This window comes from Dipodomys spectabilis, unplaced genomic scaffold (genome assembly GCF_019054845.1).
Source record: "Dipodomys spectabilis isolate Male_0828 unplaced genomic scaffold, ASM1905484v1 ptg000360l, whole genome shotgun sequence".
Taxonomy (NCBI): domain Eukaryota; kingdom Metazoa; phylum Chordata; class Mammalia; order Rodentia; family Heteromyidae; genus Dipodomys; species Dipodomys spectabilis.
Genome location: NW_024871037.1, coordinates 3256664 through 3281608, shown reverse-complemented (window position 1 = coordinate 3281608; position 24945 = coordinate 3256664). Strand labels below are relative to the sequence as shown.

At 56.7% G+C, this 24945-nt stretch overlaps 4 protein-coding genes across 5 annotated transcripts in view; 1 reads left to right on the top strand and 3 right to left on the bottom strand.

The window, feature by feature from the left end:
- Dcaf1 (DDB1 and CUL4 associated factor 1) overlaps window positions 1-1657 on the top strand; it is a 55591-nt gene extending 53934 nt beyond the window's left edge. For both annotated transcript variants that reach the window (XM_042665857.1, XM_042665855.1), the window contains exon 24: window positions 656-1657. In XM_042665857.1, coding sequence (XP_042521791.1) covers window positions 656-714 — 59 coding nt within the window. In that variant the 3' untranslated portion in view covers window positions 715-1657. The remainder of the gene's footprint in view (window positions 1-655) is intronic.
- Rbm15b (RNA binding motif protein 15B) lies at window positions 1551-6497 on the bottom strand. Its single transcript, XM_042665858.1, has one exon. The coding sequence runs from the start codon at window positions 6416-6418 to the stop codon at window positions 3620-3622; it is 2799 nt and encodes a 932-aa protein (XP_042521792.1). The 5' UTR covers window positions 6419-6497; the 3' UTR covers window positions 1551-3619.
- A 1639-nt stretch (window positions 6498-8136) lies between these two features.
- On the bottom strand, window positions 8137-12191 carry Manf (mesencephalic astrocyte derived neurotrophic factor). The gene is given in 5 exon segments (XM_042665859.1): window positions 8137-8582; window positions 9611-9752; window positions 11159-11286; window positions 11962-12152; window positions 12154-12191. Coding segments are annotated over 5 exon segments (684 nt in total). The 3' UTR covers window positions 8137-8397.
- A 740-nt stretch (window positions 12192-12931) lies between these two features.
- Dock3 (dedicator of cytokinesis 3) overlaps window positions 12932-24945 on the bottom strand; it is a 186155-nt gene continuing 174141 nt past the window's right edge. The window contains exons 50-53 of the mRNA XM_042665982.1: window positions 23050-23168; window positions 21276-21363; window positions 17194-17276; window positions 12932-15989 (exon numbers count right to left, since the gene is read on the bottom strand). Coding sequence (XP_042521916.1) covers window positions 15480-15989; window positions 17194-17276; window positions 21276-21363; window positions 23050-23168 — 800 coding nt within the window. The 3' untranslated portion in view covers window positions 12932-15479. The remainder of the gene's footprint in view (window positions 15990-17193; window positions 17277-21275; window positions 21364-23049; window positions 23169-24945) is intronic.

The window sequence follows — 24945 nt, the reverse complement described above, 5'->3', positions numbered from 1 at the left end:
GGCCCAGAACCCGGAGCCAGCTTGAGCGCTGACGCCACCCTCGCTCCCTGCTGCGGCCGCCCCGCCTTATTTGTAGATCCACTCATTGTTCCTTCTCTGGTAGCGCGGCAAGCTCTGTTCTTCTCTGGGAATTTGCTCTCCTCAGAGTCTGATTCAGAAATGACAGAATTGATACGAGCATCATGTTTCTTGCCATGGTGTTGTCTTCTGAGGACTGGGGAAGGGAGTGGCTAAGGTGAAATGCGTGGCTTAGATTCAGCCTGCCTCTTTCAGGGGCTTTGGGGGACAGGCATGGATGCTGCTAGAGGCCTGGGACTGGGGGGCTTCAGCTCAGCCCCACCGCAGCCCGAGTGACTCAGGTAGAGGCTCCAGAGGGTGCTCGCCCGATCCCTTCGAGGCCTCCCAGATAGGAAGCAGAGCTTCTGAGATGTCCGGGTGCTGTGAAAGGTAAGCGAGCAACAGGTCCCAGGGTGACAGTTGTCAGCAACAGGTGCTTTTCTCCAGAGCCAGCTCCAAGGAGTTAATTGGTGTTGTGTGTGTGTCTTTCTTTTTCTGGAAACTGGTAATTAACCGTGCTGAGGCGTGGGTATGTGTGAAAGCAGAGCTTCCCTGTCGCTCTAGTGTGTAAATCGTTCTCTCTTCTCTTACCTTGCAGCTGACAGCTCAGATAACTCTGATTTGGAAGATGACATCATCTTATCTCTGAATGAGTGAGGTGCTGTCCCCACTTGGAAGCGATTCTTGGCAGGCGAGAATGGAGGCAGATGAATTCCGAACACCTTCCCTTCCCTCTGTCCCAGGGCCGTTAAGGAACCGCACGTCCGGCATTCAGAGGACTACGGTTTAGTCTCACCGGAGTCTGAGGTCCTTCTAAAAATAACAACCACAAAAGACAACAGGGATTAGGCCCTATTCTACCCCGCCCCCTTTTCCTGGGATGGACATACCTTCCCTTAAGGGAAAAAAAAAAAAACAAACAAAAACCAAGCAAACATGTCTCTGGGGTTATTTCACAATATATTTTCTTTGTATAATGTTCTTTACTTAAAAGAACAAATAGTTTTTTATAAAACTTAAAAAAAAAAAACAAAAAAAAAACAAAACCCCACAAAAAACCCAAACAAACCCCCAGGCATTTATAACCGAGGGTATGAACTTATATCCACAGTCTCCTGTCCCTACACTTCTAGAAAATGAAGTCTAAAGAACAATCTAGAGGCATTTTTACATACGTATTTAAATGAAAAGGAAAATCGTGGTTTCATAAATTGATGAGGATTAAGAATATTTTATTATAAATATAATATATGATTTTTTTTAAACCTATTTTGTTGCCTCATGCGCTGCCAGGTTCATTTACCTCTGTGCCAGAAGCGGAGGGAAAGGTGCCGCTTGTTTGCCGAGTAAATGCCTAATCTCATTCCCGCCGTGGCTTGGGCAGCGTTGGTCACTGTGGCTCTTGGTTTCGTGGGGTCGAGCGAACTTAGGATGCAAGTTCCCTCCCTCTTACTTTCCTTTGTGACTCAGTTTTCCAACATCTTTCCCCCCACCTCCCTTTCTCCCCAATGTGGAAATTACAAATCAAAGGCCTTTTTTCTTTCATGTAAAGTGTATTTATTTAAAAAAATACAAAATAAACAACAAGTCTGTCTTTGTTTATGGCCTTTCCCTGTTCTCTTTCTTCAGAGTGAGGTGTCCCTTTCCTTGCAGCCCTAGCCATTCACACAGAAGACACTTCCAAAGGAAGCAGAGCAAGGTAGTGGTGGACGCCTGGTTTAGAAGCATTCCCATCCCCCCACCCCGACCCCGACCCCAGGGAGGAAGGACATTGGCTCAGTCCTCCTGAGCCTGGCCTGCAGTTCCGGGGGAAAAGGCCCGCTGGAAGAAGAAACAGAATAGTCTATGGTGCTTGAGGGGGGGGAGGAGCCTTCCAGGCAGCGCCCCTGTGGACACATGTCAACCCCCCAATCCCCCCCCCCCCCCCCCCCAGCACAGATCTGATGGATCTGTGATGCTGCCAGAGCCCAGATCATTCCGGAGCAGGGAAGCTGCTGACCAGCTGGGGGCGCAGGACGGGGGACAGGAGCTCTTTTCCAGTCCTGGTGGTTGGAGTCTCTACCTTTCCACTCACCCTACCTCCTTTCCTTCCCACAATAAATAGAAGATGCTAGTCTCTCTCGCTCTCGCTCTTTTTTTTTTTTGTCCAAATGACAGCTTCTTGGTTTCTGTTGTATAGGTATTACACAGCTAAAGAGGCTTTTCTCCCTTTACTGAGAGAAGAAGGGACACATTGCTTATGACGTAAACAAGCAACACAGGACGCCTAAAACTCTCCGGGGGCAGGTAAAGTCCGTTGGGCCCCAAAGGACGCACACTTCATCATACGCGCGGGGCGGGGAAGGGGCGCTGCGCCGTGCCAGGGCCACGGACGCCAGCGGGCACAGCAGAGGAGAGCAGCCACGGGCCAAGAGCAGCGGGAGCACCGAGCTCCGCGACGGGCAGCTGAGCCCAGGGGCCCCAGGGAGCACCCGCAGGTCGCAGACGCGCTTCTGGTTGACATGACAACACTTCTCTCAGGAAAGAGCCCTGGGAGACGAGCAGCACCTGCCGGCTGGCCTCACTCTCCCTGCGCTCAGACCTGAGCCACTGGGGAGGAGGGGCGCACCCTTCACCAGCTCAGGCGGCGCGCGTGGGCCCGGCTTCCCCCTGGAGCCCCGGGCCGCGGCCAGCCTCTGCCCCCTGTCGCTGCCCTGGCTGAAGGGGCTGGGAAGGCAGGAAGGAGCCACGCCATGGGGGGGCCTCCTTACCCAAACCTGGCTGCGACAGCCGGGGCCTGAGGGCCCCCTTCTTTGAGATGTATGTGAGTAGGCACTGACTGGCGAGGCACCTCCTTTTCTTGGTTCTGCCGGGCAAAGGGCGAGGTGTTTGCTGAGGCGCAGCAACCTCACTCTGAAAGAACACAGGTCGTCCACACGGGCCCCCGTGGCTCTGGTGTGCAGATCTGCAGGGAAAACGACTGCACCGACCACACACGAGACTCGCGCCCGCTGCTGGAGGAGCCGAGCCCCCACCTGCGCTAACACTTGGCCCCGGCGCCTGCTACCCGCGGGCTGTCCCTGTGAGGCCCAGCCAGGGGCCGGCCTGCACACGCGCGAGGCGCCGCCCCCACTCCCAGAGCAAGCTTCACTTTCCCAGGCCCGGAAGACGGCTCTGCCCTGGCTCCAACAAGCACTGCCTCCATTGCCGCCTTGAAGAACCGCATGGACGTGGTGGTGCGTGCGTGTTGGCCTTCCGCTGTGGAGAAGGACGCGCGGCTGCGTTTGTGGTCACAGCTGTGGCTTTCCCGCCTGCTCCCCGATCACCGCCCAGGCCGCCTTCCCGCCCCTCTGCCCGCAGACGCCAGGACCCGGAGCAGCTCGCAATCGCGTCCTCCGACCAGGCTTGGCTGACAGCTCCCACGGTCACTACAGCAGACAGCAGCTCGCGCGCCAGCGGCCGCCGGACCAGGGTCCCTTCCTCCTCCCCGTTGTAAAAAACCAAACAAAGCCCCTGCGCGCCCATCCCGCGCCCCCAGGGTCTGCTCGGGAAGTGTCCGGGGCCGGGGCGCGGGGCAGCCGGGCTAGGCCGCGTCCCGCACGATCACGATCACCATGTGCTCCTCCTCCAGCTTGCCCAGCGTCCGCAGGGCGGCCTGCAGGTACTGCTGCGAGAAGTCGCAGGGCGGGAAGGCGTAGAGCATGCCCGTGCTGTCGCGGCCCTTGGAGCCGCCCACCGGCAGGCTGATGACGCCGGCCGCCTGCTTCTGCTTCAAGTAGGAGACGAGGTTGCGCAGCAGGCGGCGCTGCAGGCCGGGCTCCACGGCGGGCGCGCCGGGCTCGGCGCCGGGCCCCGCGCCGGCCGCCTGCGCCTGCGCCTGCGCCTGCGTGGCCAGCAGCACCGCGTAGCCGTGCGGGCTGCCCTGCCGGATGCGGCGCGTCACCTCGTCCAGCTTGGGCTGGTCCAGCCGCAGGCGCTGCGCGATCTTGAGCTGCGTGAGCTTGCCGCCGGACGCGTGGTCGCGGAGCAGCGCGCCCAGCACGGCGGGGTCGCCCTCCAGCACGTGCATGCAGGTGGGGAAGCAGCTGTTCTTGAGCACCAGCAGCCCGCGCCAGCCCAGCGGCAGCGTCTGCGCGAACTCGCCCAGCGTGGCGGGCCTCCGCGCCTCGCGCCGCGGCTCCTCGGCCGCGCGCGCCTCGGCGGCCTCCGCGGTCCGGTGGTTGCGCTCGGCCTCGCGCGCCTTCTTGCCGTCCGCGGCGGCGCCCGCGCCCGCGTCGCCGTGGTGGTGGTGGTGGTGGTGGTGGTGGCCGCCGCGCTCCTCGGCCGCGTGCCGGCTGTTGCTCAGCGCGGCGCCGCCGCCCGCGCCGTCCTTGGCGGCGTCGCCCGCGTGGTTCTCCTTGCGGCCGCCGCGCTCGGGCGTGCGCTCGGCGCGCTCGGGCGGGCCCCCGCCCTTGGTCCTGCCGCGCTCCTCGTAGGGGGAGTGGGCGGCCCGCGCGCGCTCGCCCGACAGGCTGCGGCGCTTGCGCCGCTCCTCCCAGGGCTTGGGCGGCGCGCGCTCCCCGTCGGCGCCCCAGCGCTCCCCGCTGCGGCTGCGCGCCGAGCGCCCGTAGCCCTCCAGGCTGGTCCTGCGGTCCGAGCCCTTGCCCAGGCCCGGCCAGTCGCCCTCCAGGAAGGTCCGGTCCCGGTCCGAGTAGAGGAGGTGCGGCGGGGTGCGGTCGCGCACGCGCAGGTCGGCGTCGAGGCCGCGGTGGCGCGCGTAGCCGTCGGCCAGCAGCTCGTAGTGCACGGGCAGCGGCGCGGGCGCGTACTGCGGCGGGTAGCGCGTCTCCTCCGCCTTGGCGAAGTCCACGCGCAGCCGGCGGTCGGGCCCGCCGAGCGGGAAGCCCCGCATCTTGGCGCAGGCCGCCTGGGCCGCGTCCAGGCTCTCGTACTGGATGTAGGCGAAGCTGTCGCCCTTGACGTGGTCGATGGTGCGGATGCTGCCGAAGCGGTCGAACTCGCGGGCCAGCGCGGCCAGGGAGGTGTTGGGCCCCAGGCCGCCCACCCAGAGGCGGGTGGTGGGGTTGGCCTTGCCGTAGCCGATCTTGATGGGGTTCCTGCCGATCACCCGGCCGGACATGGCCACCTTGGCCCGGTGCGCCATGTCCAGGTTCTGGAACTTGAGGAAGGCGTAGGCGCCGCCCTGGCCGCGCGCCGGCCTCTTGATCACCACCTCCTCGATGATGCCGTACTTCTCGAAGGCGCGCCGCAGCTCCACCTCCGACACGCTGTGGTCCAGGTTCCCGATGAAGAGGTTGCGCGTGGCGCGCTGGTCGTCCTCGGGCATCAGGTCCTCCTCGCACACGGCCGGGTAGCCGTAGGGGCGGCCGCGCTCGTCGTAGAGCCCGTAGTAGTCGAGGGCGCGCTCGCGGGACAGGCCGGCGGCGGCGGCGGCGGCCGCGGCGTCCAGGGCGAAGGCGGCGGCGGCGGCGGCGGCGGCGGCGGCGTGGCGCGCGCGGGGCTCGCGCAGGGGCGGCGCGGCCACGGGCGACAGCGAGCGCTGCTTGTAGGCGTAGCCGCCGCCGCCGCCGCCGCCGTGCAGCGGCAGGTAGCCCAGCGGGTCGGCGGGCGCGGGCGGCCCGGGGGGCGGCGTGGAGGCGGCGGCGGCGGCGCTGCTGCTGCTGCTGCTCCGCCGGCCCCCGCCGCCGCCGCCGCCCCCGCCGCCGCCGCGCAGGTACACCGGCTCCACCTTGAGCGGCCGGTCGTAGAGCAGCAGCTGGCGGGCCAGCGCGTGCTGCCGCGCCTCGCGCGCGTCCTGCGGGTGCCGGAAGTTCACGTAGGCCACGCGGCCCAGCTCGGGCGTGTGCGACAGGCGCAGGCTGATCTCGCCGAAGCGCTTGAACTGGTGGAAGAGCCGGTCCTCCAGGTGCTCGGCGGGCAGCGCGGGGCTCAGGCTGCTGATGAGCAGCGTCTTGTACTCGGGCGCGCTGGCCGAGCCGGGGCCCGCGGGCTCGGCGCCCGGCGGCGGCGGCGGCGGCGGCGGCGGCGGCGGCAGCGGCGACGCGCGGGGCGACGCGCCCGGGTCCCCCGAGGCCTTGCCGGCCCGGCCCCCGCCGCCGCCGCCGCCCGAGCCCGACGAGCGCCCGCCGCCCGCGCGGTGGTTCGCGTCCCCGGCGCCGCGGCCGTCCCGGTGGCCGCCGCCGCCGCCGCCGCCGCCGCTGCCGCGGGGCTTGTCACGGACCCGGGCCGCCGCCGGGTGCTTGCCGCCGCCGCCGCCGGAGGCCTTGTGCGCCGCCCGCCGCCCGCCCGCCTCCGCCTCCCGCTCGCGCTCCCGCGGCCGCTTTGCGGACGATGACGAGCTGCGCCCGCCCGGGCTCGACTCGCGTTCGCTCTGCCGCTTCATGGCGCCGGCGAGGCGGGCGGGCGGGCGGCCCGCGGGCCCCTCACCGCGGCGGCGCTGACGGCCCAGGAGGCAGCGCCCCCGGCGCCGCCATCTTGGACAAAAGGGCTCGGCGCGGCGGCGGCGGCGGGGCGGGGCGGGGGCGGCGCCGAGGGGCGCGACGGTTGCGTGGTTTGGCTGCGCCGGGGCGTGTGTCACGTGACCGCGGCGGGGCGGGGCAGCAGTCGCCTCCAGGACACCTCATCCGGCTGCGCGGCCCTGCGTCACGTGACCCCCGCGGCGGCGCGCGCCGGGCCGCGGACTCTGGCGCCGCCGCGCGGTCAGCGTGCGGCACTGCGCGCAGCCGCGGGCGCTGGCGGCGAGGAGCGGGCTCTGCCAGTAAGTGCAGCGGTTCCGACTCGACCTCCCACACCCGCCACCGAGCGGCGTCCGAGCACTGCGGCCCCGCCGCTTCCTGCAGGCCCTTTGCATCCAGGGTCACCAGTTCCCGTCCCAGAAGGGCCACACACCTGGTCGGATCCAGCCGCAGCAAATACAGACCGCACACCTGTAGCTTATGAGAGATGGACTCGTTGGTGTCCAGCCAGAGCAGGCACAAAGCAGGGCCCATGGCCAAGGTACCATTTCTTGCCACACTGACTGCTCGCTGGCCTGTCCACCTCCAGAGGCCAGGTGAAGCCTATTGGGTGTTTTTCAATCAGACAAGATGTACCCGGCCCAACTTCAGAGAACTCGTAGGATGGGGAGTGCACCCAACTTTTTCCTCTTCCCACACATAAGCAGTTCTGTAGAGGCGGAAATGGTCTTGGAGGAAGATAGCCGAGCTCCATGGCAGGTCCTAATGGCCATTACAAAGCGAACTTAGGGAACTACACAACTGAAGCGATCGGAGGGGAGGCCAGCTCTTTAGAAAGCAAGATTAACTCTTAATCCCTCTTAGTCTGTGGGCAGGTGCCTCCACTGAGCTGCAGGCCACACTTACCACCAAGTAGAGTAGCTAAAAACCATGGGCTGGGAAGTTGGCTCAGTGGTAGAGCGCTTGCCTTGCTATGCCTGAGGCCCCACATAAGCAAAAAGAAAAAATCCCTCCTCTTAGTCTGTGGGCAGGTGCCTCCACTGAGCTGCAGCCCACGCTGACCACCAAGTAGAGTAGCTAATAAACCTAATAAACCCTGGGCTGGGAAGGTGGCTCAGTGGTAGAGGGCTTGCCTTGCTATGCCTGAGGCCTGGGTTCGATTCCTCAGCACCGCAAAAGGAAAAAAGCCGGAAGTGGCGCTGTGGCTCAGTGGTAGAGCACTAGCCTTGAGCTGAAGAGCGACAGCGTTCAGGCCCCCACGACCGGACACCCCCCCTCCCCCCCCCCCAAAAAAAAATCCAAGTAGGTTCCCGAGGCTTGATAGGAGCCCCAGACCCAGGCAAACGCCGATGAGCAGGTAGGTCCAGGCATCTATAGCAATATTAACACTGAGCACACTCCAGCTGCCTTCTGTCTGGGTGCACTCAGCCCCGGATGGGCTCTCCATATGCTCCAGACAGCCTGTACCAGAACTGGCAACTTCCAGGCCCCTCATCCTGGTGTCAAGCCCAACCCCTCCCCAGGCTGAGATGTCAGGCCTTGGCCTGTGTCCTGGCCCTGGCATTAGCACTGCTGGGCTGATGGGCAAATGAGTATTTCCCCAAACTCTTGCTGTAAAGCCTCCTCAGCTGGCAGGAGCTGTGTGAGCACTCACGGTTAACTCTCCAAGGACAGCTAGAATTTTTTTTTCCCCCTTTAATAAAAAAAAATCCCACACACGTTTTGAAGTCCTAGAGCAACCAGCAACAGAGGAAGTGAACCTCAAGGTGACAGGAACACTCTAGGCTTCACATCTGTATTGTCAGGAGCCCACTTAAAAAATAAATTACAAAAAGGCTTTTTTTTTGGGGGGGGGGGAGCGGGGGGAGCCAGCTGTTTTCCCCCTCAGGTGCAGAGATTGGGTAGACTACAAATCAGTCCGAGCGCTGGCTGCCTTGGGGGCATATTTAGGCATCAGTTCGTTTATCTTCCGGATGTAGTCAGACTTTTCCGCACAGCCTTTGCACATCTCCCCCCAGTCATCCAGAATCTTCTTCAGCTCTTTCACCCGGAGTTTCTTCAGGTCCACGGTGCTCAGGTCAATCTGCTTGTCTGCAGGGAGAGTGGGAAATGAAGAGTGGTGGCAGCTTCCCGTAGAGCTAAGATGTCACTCCTAAGGGCCAAACCCTTCCTTAAAATCACCAACTCTACTGGCTGTTGGGGTCACTGCCCTTTACTGACAGTGCCCACCGCAGGGCGTGCAGTACAGAGCCACCCCGTGGCGCCCCCGCCCCCCGCCATTCTTCACAGAGTAACGTGGAGTCAGTTAACCTGTGCCAGGAACACTCTTAGAAGAATACCAAGAATCCTTGACACAAGTGGGAAAACACAGGGCCCTGGACATTTCAGTCACCACAAAAACAATGACCTTAGACTGTGCCTATGTTTGTTCAGCCAGAGATGGGCTCAGTCACCCAGCTGTGGTAGCCTGGTCCCTCTTGGGCTAAACATGTTTGGGTCTTTGGAGGTACAGCACTGACAAGCTTGAAAAACTCAAGTCTGATTATACTGCTTCTCTCAAAACTTTTATACTGCTCAAAAACTTTTAATGCAGCCTGGCGCCGATGGCTCACGCTTGTCATCCTAGTTACTCAAGAGGTTGAGATCTGAGGATCGTGGTTCAAAGCCAGCCCTGGCAGGAAAGGCCATGAGACTCTTATCTCTAATAAACCACTGGAAACCGGAAGTGGCGCTGTGGCTCAAGTGGTAGAGGGCTCTCCTTGAGCGGAAGAGCTGAGGGACAGCGCCCAGGCCCAGAGTTCAAGCCTCATGACAGACAAAAACAAAAAACAAAACTTCAAAAGCTCCTCAGCTTCATTCAGATCAAATCTAAAGTTCTCATCAACTTATAAGGACCTCTGTGGCCTGACCACATTCCTGTCAGCTGCAGGTGCTTCCCAGCCGCCTGCAGTGCGCTGGCACATACCTTCCCAGTGGCGCTGCAACACCAAGTTCCCTGGCATCCCCTCACTCTGAGTACCACCTATCGCACCCCACAACACACTCACAATGGCCATTACCACCTTCTTCCACCTAGAGAGCAAGCTCCGACCAGACATGTTTGTTGACCTCAGACTCACCATACTTCAGCTCGCAGATCTGGCTGTCCTTCTTCTTCAGCTTCTCACAGATCTTCTCCACAGGGATGTGGGCGGCCAGGGGCTTTGACACCTCGTTGATGATCTTGGTGGCTGCATCATCTGTGGCCCCAATGTAGTAGCACTGCAGCAAGAACGGACAATAGCTTTTTCTAAGTCATCTTAGCTGGGCACCAGTGACTCGTGCTTATAATCCTCGTTACTCAGGAGGCTGAGAACTGAGGATCATGGTTCAGTGCTGGTCTGACCAGGCTCTCATCTCCAATTAGCCACCAATAAATAAGTAAATAAATAAATAAATCAGAATTGGAGCTGTGGCCTAAGTGGCAGAGTGCTAGTTTTGAGCAAAAAAGCTCAGGGACAGCCAGGTGCCGGTGGCTCACGTCGGTAATCCTAGCTACCCCAGGAGGCTGAGATCTGAGGATCACGGTTCAAAGCCAGCCAGGGCAGGAAACTCCTTGAGACTCTTATCTCCAATAAACCGCTAGAAAACCGGAGGTGGTGCTGTGGCTCAAGCAGTAGAGCGCAGGGACAGCGAGCACCCAAGCCCAGAGTTCAAGCCCCACAACTGACAAAAAAATAAGCTCAGGGACAGTGCCCAGACCCTGAGTTCAAACTCCAGGACTGGCACATGCATGCAAGGCATCTCAGACAGGTGCCTGCAGCTCACCTGTAATCCGAATTACTAACAATGCTGAGATCTAACGACTGAAGTCAGTTGGGGCAGAAAAAATTCAAGACAAATCAACCAGCACAAAGCTGGAAGTAGAGGCATGTCTCAAATGGTATAGAGTGCCTACCAGTGAAAAAGCTGAGCTAGCCCGGCACTGGTGGCTCACGCCTGTCATCCTAGCTACTCAGGAGGCTGAGATCTGAAGATCTCAGTTCAAAGCCAGCCCGGGGAAGGAAAAGTCTGAGAGACTCTTATCTCCAATAAGCCACTCAGAAAACCATTTAGTGGTGCAGTGGCTTAAGTGGTACAGCACTAGCCTTGAGCTGAAGAGTTGAGGGACAGCGCCCAGGCCCAGAGTTCACACAGAAAAAAAAAAGGCTGAGCTAGAGGCTCAGAGTTTAAGCCTCCTTCCCTCCCCTGCAAAAAATCAAAACATTTATCTCTCTCTTTTTGAGCCTTGGCACAGACTGGCAGTCAGATCCAGTCAGTGTAAATCTGAGGTCCTCACACATCAAGCTCTCTGGTACCGGGCAGTCACGCTCCCTTGTCTCTTCTGCCCAGGTGGTTATGTGAGGATTCCCTTACTCCCACTTCAATGACCTTTCTTTAACTGACCCTTTCTGACCATGGTCTACCCACTGACCGATCTAGGGCTCTCTTCTTCCCAGGGCTAGATGTCTGTCTGCCTGTCATTTTTCTCCTCTGATCTTCCGAGCACTCAACTCACAATAGGCGTGTAATAACTACCAAACAGAACCATCACCATGCAGAGTACCTGATGCACGGCCTCAGAACCAGACCTACGGCCCCATCAGCAGACAGGTGCCAGGGGTCAGCTGGGGTCAGTAGCTACTCACCAACCGATTCTCTTTGCCTCTTGCTTCCCGGCAAAACTTTGTAAGTTCTTTTTCAATAGTAGCTGGTGAGAATGTGACATCTCTGTCTTTGAGGTCCTGGTAAAATCTTCCCAGATATGAAATACAGACTGGAAAAACAAAGAGAGAAAAGGAATTGGAGAAGCTCAGCAGTAACCAGATAGGGACTCTCGACCCTTAGAGCCGTAGCCACTTGGGCTACAGAATTAGTGGCTTTTCCAATCACCACAGGTGCCCACGGATGTCCAAATTCGGCTCCGGGATCCCTCATCAGGGGATGTATGTGTCTGTGTATGGGGGGGAGGGGGGGGGGAAGGAGGGGGGGAAATCACCCCATGAGCCACCCCCAACATCCTGTTCCACTTGGGCTTAAAAAGCCCAAACGAGACCGTGTCCTTGAGCCAGGGACTCACAGTGACCTCGCCAACGGACCCGAGTCTGAGAACGCTCACAATGCTGCTCACCTGCGCTTACAAACTGCGACGCCCCCCCCCCCGCCCCGCCTCCAAGGCCGTCTGGGCCCGGGGGGACCCGGGGACCCGGGATGAGGTGCGTGTCAGGCCAAGCTGCCTCTCAGCACGACCCCCCCCCCCGCCCCCCGCCGTCGAAGCAATGTTATTCTAGGCCCTTCCGCCGGCGGCCCCCTGGGCCCCCTCGGGCCCGGCCCCAGCCGCCCCGCCCGGTCTGGGCCGGGCCCGAGGCTGGTTTCGTGGGGTGAAGGCCGCCGTCGGGCCGGCCTCCGGGAGCGGACCCGCGCCCGCGCCCGCGCCCCCACCCTCCCGCACCTTCGCAGTCGCCGGGCCTCAGCGACCGGCCGCCCGGCAGCACGCTCAGAGCCAGCGCTACCGCCAGCCCGCGCGTAGCCCACATCCTCCTCCTCCGCCGCCGCCGCCGCCAAACACCGACTGAACCGCACCCGCCGCGCCGCGCCGCGCCGCGTCCGGGACCCAGGCTGCACGCCAGGGCTCCCCATTGGTGGAGGGCCTCTGAGCCCTCCCACATGCCGCCGCCTCATTGGTCTATATGCCCCGGAGTGCAGACCTACCGCTCCACGCTGCCCTTCCCCATTGGCTGGCGGCGTGTCGGCCCTCGACAGTTGTCGGCCGCTGATTGAACCGGGCCGGCAGGCCGGAAGCGGCGGAACCGCCATCTTGGATAGGGGCAGGTGTCGGCTGCTCGGGCTCAGGTGGTGGCCGTCCTTCCGGCACGTGCCGAGTCGTCCAGCGTCCCGTCCCCTCCCCAGCCTGGGGCCCGGACACCCTCCCGTGAGGTATTAAGGACCTCTCCACCGTGACCCCCGGCTTCCGGCGCAGTCGCCGGGCACGGGGAGTAGCGGCTGGTCGGCAGAGCTCGTGGGGATTCTTTTGCCTCCTTGTTTTGAAAAGCCACGTGGCGAGGGGGCCAATCCCTGGCCGCCAGCAGTCACGTGGTCAGGGGTCGAGCGCGGGGCTGTGGGCCGGCGGAACCCCCCGCGCATGCGCGCCCGCCAGCTCGGGAAGGGCGTCGAGCCCCCGGCCGTCCCCGGCGCCCCCGGCCGTCCCCGGCGCCCGCCCCCGGCCGTCCCCGGCGCCCCCGGCCGTCCCCGCCTCCCCGGCCGTCCCCGGCCGTCCCCGGCGCCCGCCCCCGGCCGTCCCCGGCGCCCGCCCTCCGCCCCCCCCCCCCCCCGCCCCCCGAGCGGAGCGGGTCCCGTCCCCGGGCCGGAGCCGGAGAGGGAAAGGCACTGCGCCGCCCCACTCACGAATCAGTGTTCGGGTATCAGGTATGTATCTTTAATTCACATCACAGCAGTCCAGGGAGCGGGGAGCAGAGTCCGGGGGCATATTTACATCTGAAAGTCACATCACTGGCTGGATTTCGAACATGCTACCACAATATATACAGCAGAGAATCTCTCGGGACATTGGTACAAAGGGTTTTTGTTTAACTTTTCTGGCACAGGTAAATTAAACCACTTTTTCTTCAGACATGAATACACAAAGGAAGTGGTTAGTCTTCTTGTTTTAAATAAGCACAGAATGCCAGAGGTTAAAAACACATTTATAGGGCTGATTACCAATTGGACATCACACTCTATACATTTTTTGCTCAAATTCCTGTACAAATACACAGCATTCAAATAGGTATTTACAAATAAGCTTGAAAGAATGAAAATCAGTATTTCACAATCTTTTCAAAGGATTCTTATCTCCGGCCTCCTATTTCCCCTCCAACTGGCTGATTCTTCAACAAAAGGGTATCAGAATGTGTCCATTTCATCCAGTTAGGGAAAATGGGGAGGAAAAAACACAAGTTTGTTTCACCTTGGAAAAACAAGGCCAAGGAATCTACACTCCTCTCTTACTCTTGGGCCACCAACGCAGAGCAAGGTAGGTGTCTTCCATGTAACTGCCTGATCTGGGGACGTGAGAGTCAGAAGTGCCTGAAAAAAAATCTAAAGATGTCCTATCTAAGAATCAAATGCAAAGCTAACCCCTGACCCTCTGACCTATGTGAACCCCAGATGGTCCCTAGACACAAGACTGCAAGTGACTCTAGGCTCAGGAACAGGTCTGCCCTTCGAGCTTGGAGCTGCCTTGACTGTCCACTCCTGAGTAGCCCCTGTCCCACGCAGCATGGAGTAATCCTGATTGGATGAGAAAAGCCCCTCGCTGGTCATAACCCCCAGACAGACACCTCCGTCCTTCCCCATAGGTTACTTGCTGGCATTGCTGTAAAAGAAGTCGGCATTTGCTTACAAGAGCAAAACACCTTGATCGATGGCCTTTTCTGTTTGGAAAGGGGTTGTGGGGAAGGGATGAAGGTCCAGGGCCCAGCCATAGAGGCCAAAGGAACTGGCAGCAACACACCTGTGCAATAAGAAGGCAATCATGACCGTCAGTAGTAATGTGAACTCAAGCAAATGAAAGAAGAAATTTGTCTTAAAGACAGCTTTTTTTTTTTTTAAAGTAACTTAGAAGCACCCTGGTAAAATAGTACTATACCCACCCCACCCTGTTCCCCCACAAATAATACACCAAGAGGAAAAATCAGTGCCCTGACCTGAAAGAGTTTCCTATAAAGACAACACTGCACCCTGCCCAACAGACTGGAGAGGCCGGAGAAACTATCGTCCTGCCCGCCCCAAACGAACCCTGAGTGGTGGTCCCCATGGGCCTAGTGCGGGGTGCTGTTACTTGGCTACTTGGAAGATGACAATTCTGTTTGGCTACTTCCAAAGGGAGAAGTTTCCTCCCACCCCTTTTACCCAAGAGTTTACTGCATGTGACCCACACACGTCCTCAGGGCCTGGAAGCCTGGCTGGGCAGCCAACCCCATGGCTCAGAGGTAGTGCTGAAAATCCCTGATTCAGGAGCTCATGGCAGGCATTCTAGCCACCTGGGAAAACTTAGTAGCTTTCTGGCCCCTGCCACACACAAGCCTCACTCTTACACCATCTCTCTCTAGCACATGAGAAGGGGCCTAGCCTCTAGGAGCGAGAGCCCTTCTGGCTCTGCTCCTCCAGAGATCCAAGCCTCGGCGGGTGGGAGACGACCCTGCAGATCCATTCACCGGGGAGGCTTCTGGAGGTGTTCTGATTGGAAGGGAACAACCAGTCAAATACAAATGATGAGACAAGTCCAAGGTGGACCAGGAGACAAGGCTGGCCCATGGAAGCCTGGCAGTGTGCCCTGGGCATGCAGTTAGGCTAGTCACGTGCCTGAGTTGGGTTGGCCTGACCAGCCCCTCAGTTGCACACTCCTGGATGGAAGAGTGGGCAGGCGGACAAGCATTTGTGCAAAAACAGCTTGTGGCCTCTTTGTGTCCACCTGTGACCTGTAGCCCATGTGGTCCTTGCAATCCCTGAATGCAACCATGAACTTTCCTGTCCACACAGCAAAGGAAGAGGTCCCTAGTGCAATTTCCATTCTTCTGTGCATCTCAGCCCTGGAGGGAGAACCTGTGCTCCTGCTCCCGGGCCCTGCAATGCTGTAAAGCAATTCATCTGTGCAATATCTCTGTTTAGCTCCACGGAGTCTGGAACTGCAGGAGGAAGAAAGCATCTACTGCATAAAGGAAAAGAAAGGAAAATTCATAGAAATGGAAAGCGGGGGAAAAAAAAAAAAAGAAAGAAAAAGATACCACAACCCTTCATGCTGCTGTGGCCTCTGAACATGGCAGCACGTGAGTTCACGGCAGTAGAACAGACTCGAGGCGGTTCTCTCCTGAGTGCCAAGCCTCTCCAGCTCCCTGGGAGGGATTTGCTTTTCGGACCTGGAGTGCTGGGTCAGCTGCTCACAGAAGGTGGCAGCTGCCTCCTAGCCCTTCACTGCTCCCCTCGGCCGTGCTCCCAGGCCATGCGGGCCTGCTCCTCCTTGGTGCTCCCAGGAGGCAGTGAGGCCTTGCGATGCAGGCCTCGCGGCCTCTCGGTCTCTTCGCGCAGCAGCATGCCTTCGTCATGCTCCAGGGCTGGCAAGCGGGGGTGATAGGGCTTGGGTGGCAGCGCAGGCGGGTCCATGGGGTCCTGAGGGATGACGCACCCCGGGGCTGAGTGGCTTCTGCATGGTTGGACCTTGATGGAGTCCAGGACAGCCGACTCGGAGAGGCTGTAGTGGACAGGGAGGTAGGGTGGCTCAAGGTCTTCATCGCCATTCCAGGCCTGGCTTGGCATGGAGTCCATGGTGTCGGTTCGAGGTGGGGCCTCGGAGGAGTGCCCAAAGTTACTCTCACTCAAGGATGACACACCACTGCTGGCACTGCCAGACAGTGTAGAGTTGCTGCCATCCAGGCCTGATTGAGGGCTTGTGGGGGAGGCTGGGATGGGATGGAGAGGTGACTGGGAAGGAAAGGGTGGGCACGTTAGAATCCCTCTCTAGACAGGCTGACTGGCCAGCCACGTGGAGGTAAGAGTCTACGTTACAGTGTTTACAATGTAAACTTTCACATTTCTGCAGCAACCCTTGTCCCACCCAAGCAAGCCAAGAAGCCCCAGAATCCTTGTACTCCTTTGCCCTGGCTGGGTGCACCCTGGGGCCAAGTTCTAGGCTGTCTGTGGTTTGAGTTATTGACAGAAGGCTGAGTTATCAGGCTAGTTGGGGAGGGCAGAGAAGACCCTGGAGTCATGGTTCTGTTACTAAATAGTGTCTCCCCCCCCCCCCCGGCCCCCCAGTCCTGGGGCTTGAACTCAGGGTCTGGGCACTGTCCCTGAGCTTCTTTTGCTCAAAGCTAGCACTCTTGAGCCACTTCTGGCTTTTTCTGTGTATGTGGTATTTAGTAATACAATCCAGGGCTTTGTGCATGCTAGGCAAGCACTCTACTACTGAGCCACATTTCCAGCCCTGTTACTAAATTCTTTGACCCAGTCTTCTCATTTGCAGAAAGATTTTTTTTTTGGGGGGGGGGGTTCCAGTCGTGGGGCCTGAACTCTGGGCCTGGGCGCTGTCCCTCAGCTCTTCAGCTCAAGGCTAGTGCTCTACCACTTGAGCCACAGCGTCACTTCCGGCTTTTTTCTTTTTGCTTATGTGGTGCTGAAGAATCGAACCCAGGGCCTCATGCATGCAAGGCAAGCGCTCTATCACTGAGCCACCTTCCCAGCCCCTGCAGAAAGATTTAACACCAAGGCTTAACTTAAACTTAGAAGTTTGACTTTATGAAGCTTATTAGCTCCATAAAGCTTTGGTGCCTGGTGCTTCTCACTTTCACCGCATGCTAGTTTAAAAGGCTGTATGAGCAACCGTGGGATGTTTACCTAGCTACTTTCGAGAGCCTGTGGTATTCAGCTCCCAAGTTCCTTAGAGCTCTGTGTCCACGTACTCTTGGTACTGTCTTTTGTTTCCAAGCTCCTCTGATCTCCCTGTCCTCATCAGTTTTGTTGCAAAGTTTATCGGTTACCTGAGGCTCAAGTGTGGCTCTAGCACCACCAGCTTCTGCCAGCTGGATTCTGAGGGACAAGTGAGCAGGGAAGGGCTCAGGTTCCTCTTGTTGACCCCAGGGTGACTGTACAGCAGATAAAGCCATGGAAGGGCTCTTCAGTACGTTACCTTGCGCAGGGTTCTGGCAGGGAGGGCTGGGGGGTTATCACCCAGAGGATGGTGGAAGGCATCAAAGTGTAGGGAATAATGACCTGCAAAGGGAACAGAACCAGAGTTTCAGCTGGGAACCCTGCTAAGCTGTACACCAGCACCATTTTGCTGAGCCAACTGGGCAGGTGTGGGAGGAGTCCCTTGTGGATCTCTCTGCGTTGAAAAAGAACTTTTCACATTGATGTTCTTGAAAACACAGGCTGCTGGTGCAAAGAGCTTTCACTGCACACAGGAGGCCATGAAAAATAAGTGCTTCAAACCTATGGGACAATGGATTGCATGTAGCAGCAGCCTAATTGGCTGGTCGATGACAGCTGATGAGTGGCGTACTTGACAGAGTTGAATTCTGCAGTCTTCAGCCTCCCTGGCTGGTGCGACCTTACTGAGCTAACCTGCTGGACTCAGAAACTTACTGACCCCAAAGCCTTGCAAGATCTTTCCTGATGTGTTCTCCTTGCCTGTGCTGGCCCAGAGACTGCCTTATCTTCTCATCTTACGTGGCCGTTGATCTGGCTCTTGAGCAGTGTCTGAGACCAAGGACTATTTTAGGGACCCACTGGAGGTCTCCTTACCATGCAGCAGGCTTCGGGGAGGCACTGGGGGAGCCAGGATGTGCCCCATGTGGGCAGACAGGAAGGGCTGGGCCTCGTGGGCTCCGCTATCCAGACTCCAGCTGCTGGGGGCTGCTGGCACCGCTGAAGGGCGGAAAGAGATGGCATGAATGGAGGTTACTTCTTGAGCCACTCTCCAAGAGAAGCCTGTCCTATGATCTGTGGCTTCTCCAAGTGTGCACTGTATGTCCAGTACACATGGGAGTGGCGTGCCAGCTCTGGGAACTAAAGGCTGGCCAAACAAGGCACAACAGCCCACAGGAATGGGGCAAGGAATGGAAGCTGGCCCAGAGGATGGCAACAGAGTAAGATGATGTCTGAAGAGTGCTCAGGATGTGGCAAGCTGACAGTAAATGCAAGAAGCGAACATCTGCAGTCTCAGATCTGGCAGGAGAAGAGAAGGCAGAGGACAGAAGACCACAGAAGAGGCTGAAGAGACTGAGAATACATAAGGCAGGTCACAGCTCCTTACCAATCAAAGGTCAGGGCTCTTCTACCCAGGCCCCAGGGGGAAAGCAGGGAGCAAGCCAGGTGATAAGACTATCCTTCCAGGGCTTCCAGAGCACAGCCAGGGAATACACATGACTTGTCTCTTAAACTGGCCCCACAGGGGACCTGTGGTGACACTGAAATTGACCTATCCCTGTTGCTCTTATGCCCACTGGTTGGGTTTGGGGATGACACAGTTTGTCTAGGCAAGGAGAGGTATGCGATGCAACTGTTTCAGAAAAGTAGCGAACCCAGCCTGTTGGATCCATTGCTTCCTGAGAGGTAAGAGAGGCTGTGGAGCTTTGTGGATGCTTTGGGACATCTAGAGAGGTTCCCACTGGCCACAGATACAAAATAGAGTGGGCTCCAGATGAAGGAAGAAGCCCAGTGCCACCCTCAGCAACAGATGTAGGGGACAGAGGGAGAAGAACAATGGTTAGAACTTAGGGGATCCACTCTGCAGGTATAGGAAAGGTTAATTCCTCCTGGAGAACTAACGTCAGCAAGAAGAAACATGCCCTTTCTCTGGAGCCTTATGGGCTATGAGCAGCAGGGGAGGGCAGCAGGAGCTAAAGGGAAACTAGAGGCACCAGAGGCTTAGGTTTTCCTGGATCAGTCACTAAGTTGGGGATTCCAAGGCCTGCTGGAGATAAGAGTCTGGACTTTGAGGAGAATGGCTAAAGGGGATGGGCCCATAGTGATCCAGGAATAAGGAGCTGATAGGTCCTTTTCCTTCTTTCTCAGGGACAGCAGTGTAAGAGAGAATGTTACTATCCAAACAGCCTGAGTTCCAAGGCTGGTTCAGCCAGGTGCTGTCTAACATGAGGAAGGAGAGCTGTGGCAGCCCAGCTGTTTCTCACGCAGGGAGGAAAGAATCCCAAGTCTGATGAGCATCAAGCAAGTTTCTGCACATGGCATCACTGGCTTGAGCCACCCCAAGAGCAGAACTATTCCTGCTCATGCTCCTTCCAAGACATGGCAGGAGCTACATGTTCTTAAGTAGTGAGGCAATCTTTCCTCCAAAAGAACTGCATCATACCCATTAGGAAAAAAAAAAAAAAGTCATGGATCTGAGGGATCTGATGGATCAGGATCTCTAATGTATTACAGCCCCTGGAAGAACTGTAGGGCTGCAAAAGTTGATCCACAAAAAGCCCCATGGAATGTAATCACAAGGAAGAATGTGGAGGAAGGACGCTGGCAAGGCTGTAATGGTGTACAAAAGGGTGTCCACCTGGGCTGCTCCATGTGAACCAGAAGCCATCAAGTGGGGCCTTAGCCTGCTGTTTGCGAGCAGTGAGGCCTGTGGACCGTTACCATGTACAAGGGCTAAGACAGGATGACTTATCCTAGTTGAATAGCGATTCCCCTGTATCCTCTAGCATTATCTGGCCAGCACTGGCCTAAGGCCCCCAGTGCACAACAAGCAGAGACAGGATTTCCTGGTGGAAAAGACATTAACCAAAAGGTCTATGCAAGTGAGAGGTAGGGTCCTTATGGAACCCACGATGTTAACTTACAAGAGAATAGCCACCATATGCACAAGAAGGTACAGTTTCTGGAATTTTCAGTTAGGAATCTAGGGCAGATGTGTTGCTACCAGGCAAATACCTAATTTGTTGTGTTGTGGACATGGTTGCTCTTGGTGTATCCTGGGTTCTGGGACACTCTGCCTTTCCTCCAATACCCAGGGTAGGCTTATCTAGCTTCTTGCTACAGTGTGCCTGAGGCTGAGGCTTTTCTCTGTCCAGTTGGCATAGCATCCTGGTCTGGCCACTAACACTCATTTGAGATCTGAGACTATGTGAGCTCTTGGCTAGTTCTTAACTGCTCTGTACTTCAGACTGAAGAAAACCCACTGTGAATTCTGGTCCTCAAAGCCAAAAAATGTACTGTTTTGGCTCATAGGTGCAGGAGCCCAAGGAGTGGCTTGTTTTCATAATGCGGAGCCTTGAGTCTGGGAAGGCATCTTCAGCAACCCCTTTTGGCTCATCGTCTGGCATCAATATGCCCACCAGGCACTGAGGGTGTGAAACCAAGTGTTTCGTCTCCTTAAGTAAGACACAGAGGTCCTTGTCCTCCAGGATCATCAAGTGAGGACCAGGAACAGTGAGGTCAGCAGGTATGACGTCAGGATGGAAACCTGGAGGGACAAGTTCTGACAGGACAGGGGACAGCCCCCTGGAGTATGCTATAAACTCCAACAGGTGGAAAAGAATCCAGGGGACAAAGTTTCTGGGTGGCAGAAAGCTCACCACTGTTCCCATTTCGGTACTGTTCTGTGTTAAATTCCATCTCAAGCGTCTAGGGCTTGCTTTAGGCCAGTTATAAGGGTCATACAGGCACACAGGAGCAGAGCATGGGGTAAAATGCCATGTGCTCTAAAGAGCTCCAGTTCTGAGGACTCCTCAGTCTTGTGGAATGGGCGAGTGAAGGCCTTGTAATTTAGTATACTCATGGCAGCTGTTCTCCAGAGTGGCTATAGAGCAACTGGACTCTTCTGGAGCACTGACCGCTTATGGAGAACCTGAGCTTTGGGAAATTCATTTTGGGTGTGTCCTTTTCATTCCTGTTAGGGCTTTTATGGGCTTGTTCTGAACTCCTAGGAGAGGTTTCCGAGAGACCAAAGGGATCAAAGGGCTTGTTAAATTCTGGGGGCTGGTTAAGAAGAGCCTAGGGGGAGGTTACCACCGCAGCCCGAGTTTGCATGAAGTTGGGTTAAGGGTAGCTGAGGCTTCTCAGAGGAAGGGACTGGGCGAAAGGGATACAGACAAAACAAGATCCAAACCAGATGTGGGTAAAAGGGTGAGCTTAGGAATTGGTTAGCATTAATGAATAGTCTCGTTGGGGTATGGTTCATCCCTTGTCAGCTGGAGGGACAAGACGGACTTTCAGTGTGGTGATCAGCATGTAGGCAGTCCTGGAGAAGGGGAACAATACCTTTCTCAGCCATGGACAGATTGGGGTCACTGCAGGGTTTGCAGGCTCCAACTACTTGCTGGAACAGGGCCCGCTGGAAGTTTGGTGGCTGAGAGAGAGAGGGAAAAAAAAAACACCCATCATTGTGTGAAAATAACCAGCTACATCTTGGGAAGTAGTAGGGTGGATTGCAGGAGTCAGGATCTTCTAAGAACAGATGAGCCCAAAGCAGTGGGGGGCTCATGCTTGAGATGCACTGAGAAGCTGATGCCAGCCCTGGGGAAGACTTGCAGGACATTTGAGGCACCATCCCAAGCTGTCTTGTGTAGGACTCAGGCACCTTGGGCCTTCTACCTGTGCATACATCCACCTGTCTACCAGGGAGATCTCCTTATAGAAAGGACTGGAAGATCCATTTTTCCCAATGAGCACTGATAGATGTCACCTCCTAGAGAGGCTTTGTGAACTCCATGTCAGCACCAAGGGGAGGGGAAGGCAGCCACTAAGCCTGGAATCACATGCTGTTCTAGTGGGAGCTTGGCAAATCTCCCTGGGAGGGCTGATCGGGAACAGAGAGGTGCCACTGAGAAAATCCTGGCACTTGGCGGTGCTTATTTGAAGGTGAGTTTTATGTACTCAGAAGGGCAGGTGCAGCCGGGTGCTAGTGGCTTACGCCTGTCATCCTAGCTACTCAGGAGGCTGAGATCTGAGGATCGAGGTTCAAAGCCAGCCCGGGAAGGAAAGTCCAATAAACCTCCAATAAACCACTCAGAAAACCAGAAGTGGCTCAGTGGCTCAAATGGTAGAACGCTAGCCTTGAGCTGAAGAGCTGAGTTCAAGCCCCACCTGGTTCAGGCCTCTAGGCAGGGTGTTTGGGGAACTGTTGTAAAAACAGTGAGGCTGGACAGTTAAAAGAGACAGACCTGTCCAGTGAGGATGCCCTACACACAGCAAGGACATCCTCCTGACCTACCTTCTTCACAGCCACTTCGGGATGGGTTGCAAAGAACTGATTTCAACTGCCAGATGCAATGAGTAGTCCAGGAAGCTAGCCAGAGGAACAGATTCAAGCAGTACTGGGTCCAACCTTACTGCCATCCTACCTACACCCGTACTCTGTGTGTGTGTGTTTCAGGTACACTGCATGCCCTGTGTGTGTGTGTGGGGGGGGGGGGGGGCCTTGCCTCCATTCAGGAGCTCAGCAGCTTTCTTATGTGTGTGTGTTTGTCAGGTACACTGCATGCCCTGTGTGTGTTGGGGGGGGGGGGCCTTGCCTCCATTCAGGAGCTCAGCAGCTTTCTTATGTGTGTGTGTGTGTGTGTTTCAGGTACACTGCATGCCCTGTGTGTGTGTGTGGGGGGGGGGGCCCTTGTCTCCATTCAGGAGCTCAGCAGCTTTCTTATGTGTGTGTGTTTCAGGTACACTGCATGCCCTGTGTGTGTGTGTGGGGGGGGGGGGGCCCTTGTCTCCATTCAGGAGCTCAGCAGCTTTCTTATGTGTGTGTGTTTCAGGTACACTGCATGCCCTGTGTGTGTGTGTGTGGGGGGGGGGGGGGGACCTTGCCTCCATTCAGGAGCTCAGCAGCTTTCTTGTGTGTGTGTGTGTGTGTGTTTCAGGTACACTGCATGCCCTGGGGGGTGGGGGGGCCCTTGTCTCCATTCAGGATCTCAGCAGCTTTCTTATGTCACAACACAGGAGGCATACAAGACAACACAGAAGGTCCATCAAATGCAAAGAGGGGAACTCAGGCCAACACAATGATAGCAGAGGGCAGTCAGCAGGCAGGGGCTGCTACCTGTCCGTTCTCCAGGATGGCTGCTGGATACATGGCACTGCTTGGGCGGTCCCGGTGTGTAGGCAGCAGCAACATCATTTCCCGAGCATGGCGGTACTTATCTGGCAGAGAGGGAGAGCCTGTAACCAAGTGAGAACAATCACGCACAGATGACAAAGCACAGATGGAGGACTCAGTGGTCAAACGTCCCCGTACAGTTGGGGTGAGCTCAGCAGATCGAGAGGAGTGAAGCAAATCTGGAAGTTAGGTGGTTGTGGGGACTGCACCTGTCACCCAGCCAAGGCATTCCTGCTGGGAAGCCCCCTCCCCCGGCCATACACTGTGTTCAGAGGCAGAAGGTCAGGACAGTTGACAACTGGAGCAGAGAAAGTTAAGGTCTCTGCAGCGAGTGCTTTCAGCTCAGGGTGTGGCCTGGATGCTTGGCTCTGCTAGGAATCCCAGGCACAGGTGTGGGCCGGTTTGTGATGGAATCATCACACAGAGACAGACACTTAAGGAACAGCCACATCGTTTTGACATCACACACTGGGTCTCTACATACTTACCTTCTCCCAAAACCAGTGACACATAGCTCCCTGGACCATCTGCCAGAGATCTCCAGCACCTGGCCTCTGCCTTTCTGCTGCTAATCCTACTGCAGCCCTAGAACGAGGCTGTCTGGGAACCTGTGGCCCTGTGTAGAGTGGCTCTGATATTCCCTTCAGAGAGCTCAGAAGAATGGAACCCTGCTTTAACCCAGGCTCCAGAGGTAAGTTACTTCGTGTTTTATCCTCTGAAGGCCACACTCACTATACCTGTTGTGAGGCGACTGTCATCAGATTCAGATTATAGGACTAGGTAGAGAACTTGCATAGAAGCAGTAAGAATGACTTGGTGGATTTCTTGGGGTGTGGGTAATTTGGATAGTTATCCAAATGTTCACTGCTAGATACCAGCACATCTAATAAGAAGCCAAGAGTGCACCAGTCCATTTGTGGAGAATGCTGGTGCCTCGGCTGGCTCAGGTGGTGAAACCCCCTCTGTAATATGCTCTTAGAACCTAGACAGTTGGGACCAGCCCTTGGGCATAGCTCACCAGCTCCTACAGGCTATGCCTGGAGTCTCTGGGGTCTCTGGGGTCTTCCTGGGGCGGGCAGTGCCAACATGTCAGAACACAGCTAAAAAAAGTTCTGCATGGGCTGGGAAGGTGGCTCAGTGGTAGAGCGCTTGCCTTGCATGCATGAGGCCCTGGGTTCAATTCCTCAGCACCACATAAGCAAAAAGAAAAAAGCCAGAAGTGGCGCTGTGGCTCAAGTGGTAGAGCACTTGCCTTAAGCTGAAGAGCTGAGGGACAGCGCCCAGGCCCAGAGTTCAGGCCCCACGACCGGACCCAAAAAAAAAAAGGTTCTGCAGCCAGCTTGCCTTGGGTTTCCTTGAGAAGTCTCTCTATTCTAGTCCAAGAAGTCAATAGTATCAGTAATGTAACTTTCCCCACAACTTCTTCCATTGTCGAGCTGTAGAATCTGCAGAACCTCAGGACTGGCTTGAAGACTTAAGTCTTTGAAAATAACCTTCATTTGATAAAGGAATTATTAAAGTATAACTGGAAAACTTGGCTTGAATTTTACTGACTTGCAGGTTTGTTTTTTTTTTAACCAAGTGCTTTTAGGCAACCACAAGAAGATGGCTATGTAAAGAAAAAGGGAAAAAAGCTCCGTGTCCTGTTGATCTGTCTAGGGGCTTCTCAGTGAGAAATTCAGAACACCTTGGACAGGGCTTGCTTCCTTTCCATTTAGCAAGCATGAAACAACGCACAACAAACCCCCAACCTCCTCACAGCACCTTTACATCAACTCAGTCACATCAAACTACTACCTCATACCCATCCCACACCAGGCATGTGTTGAAACTTCCTCT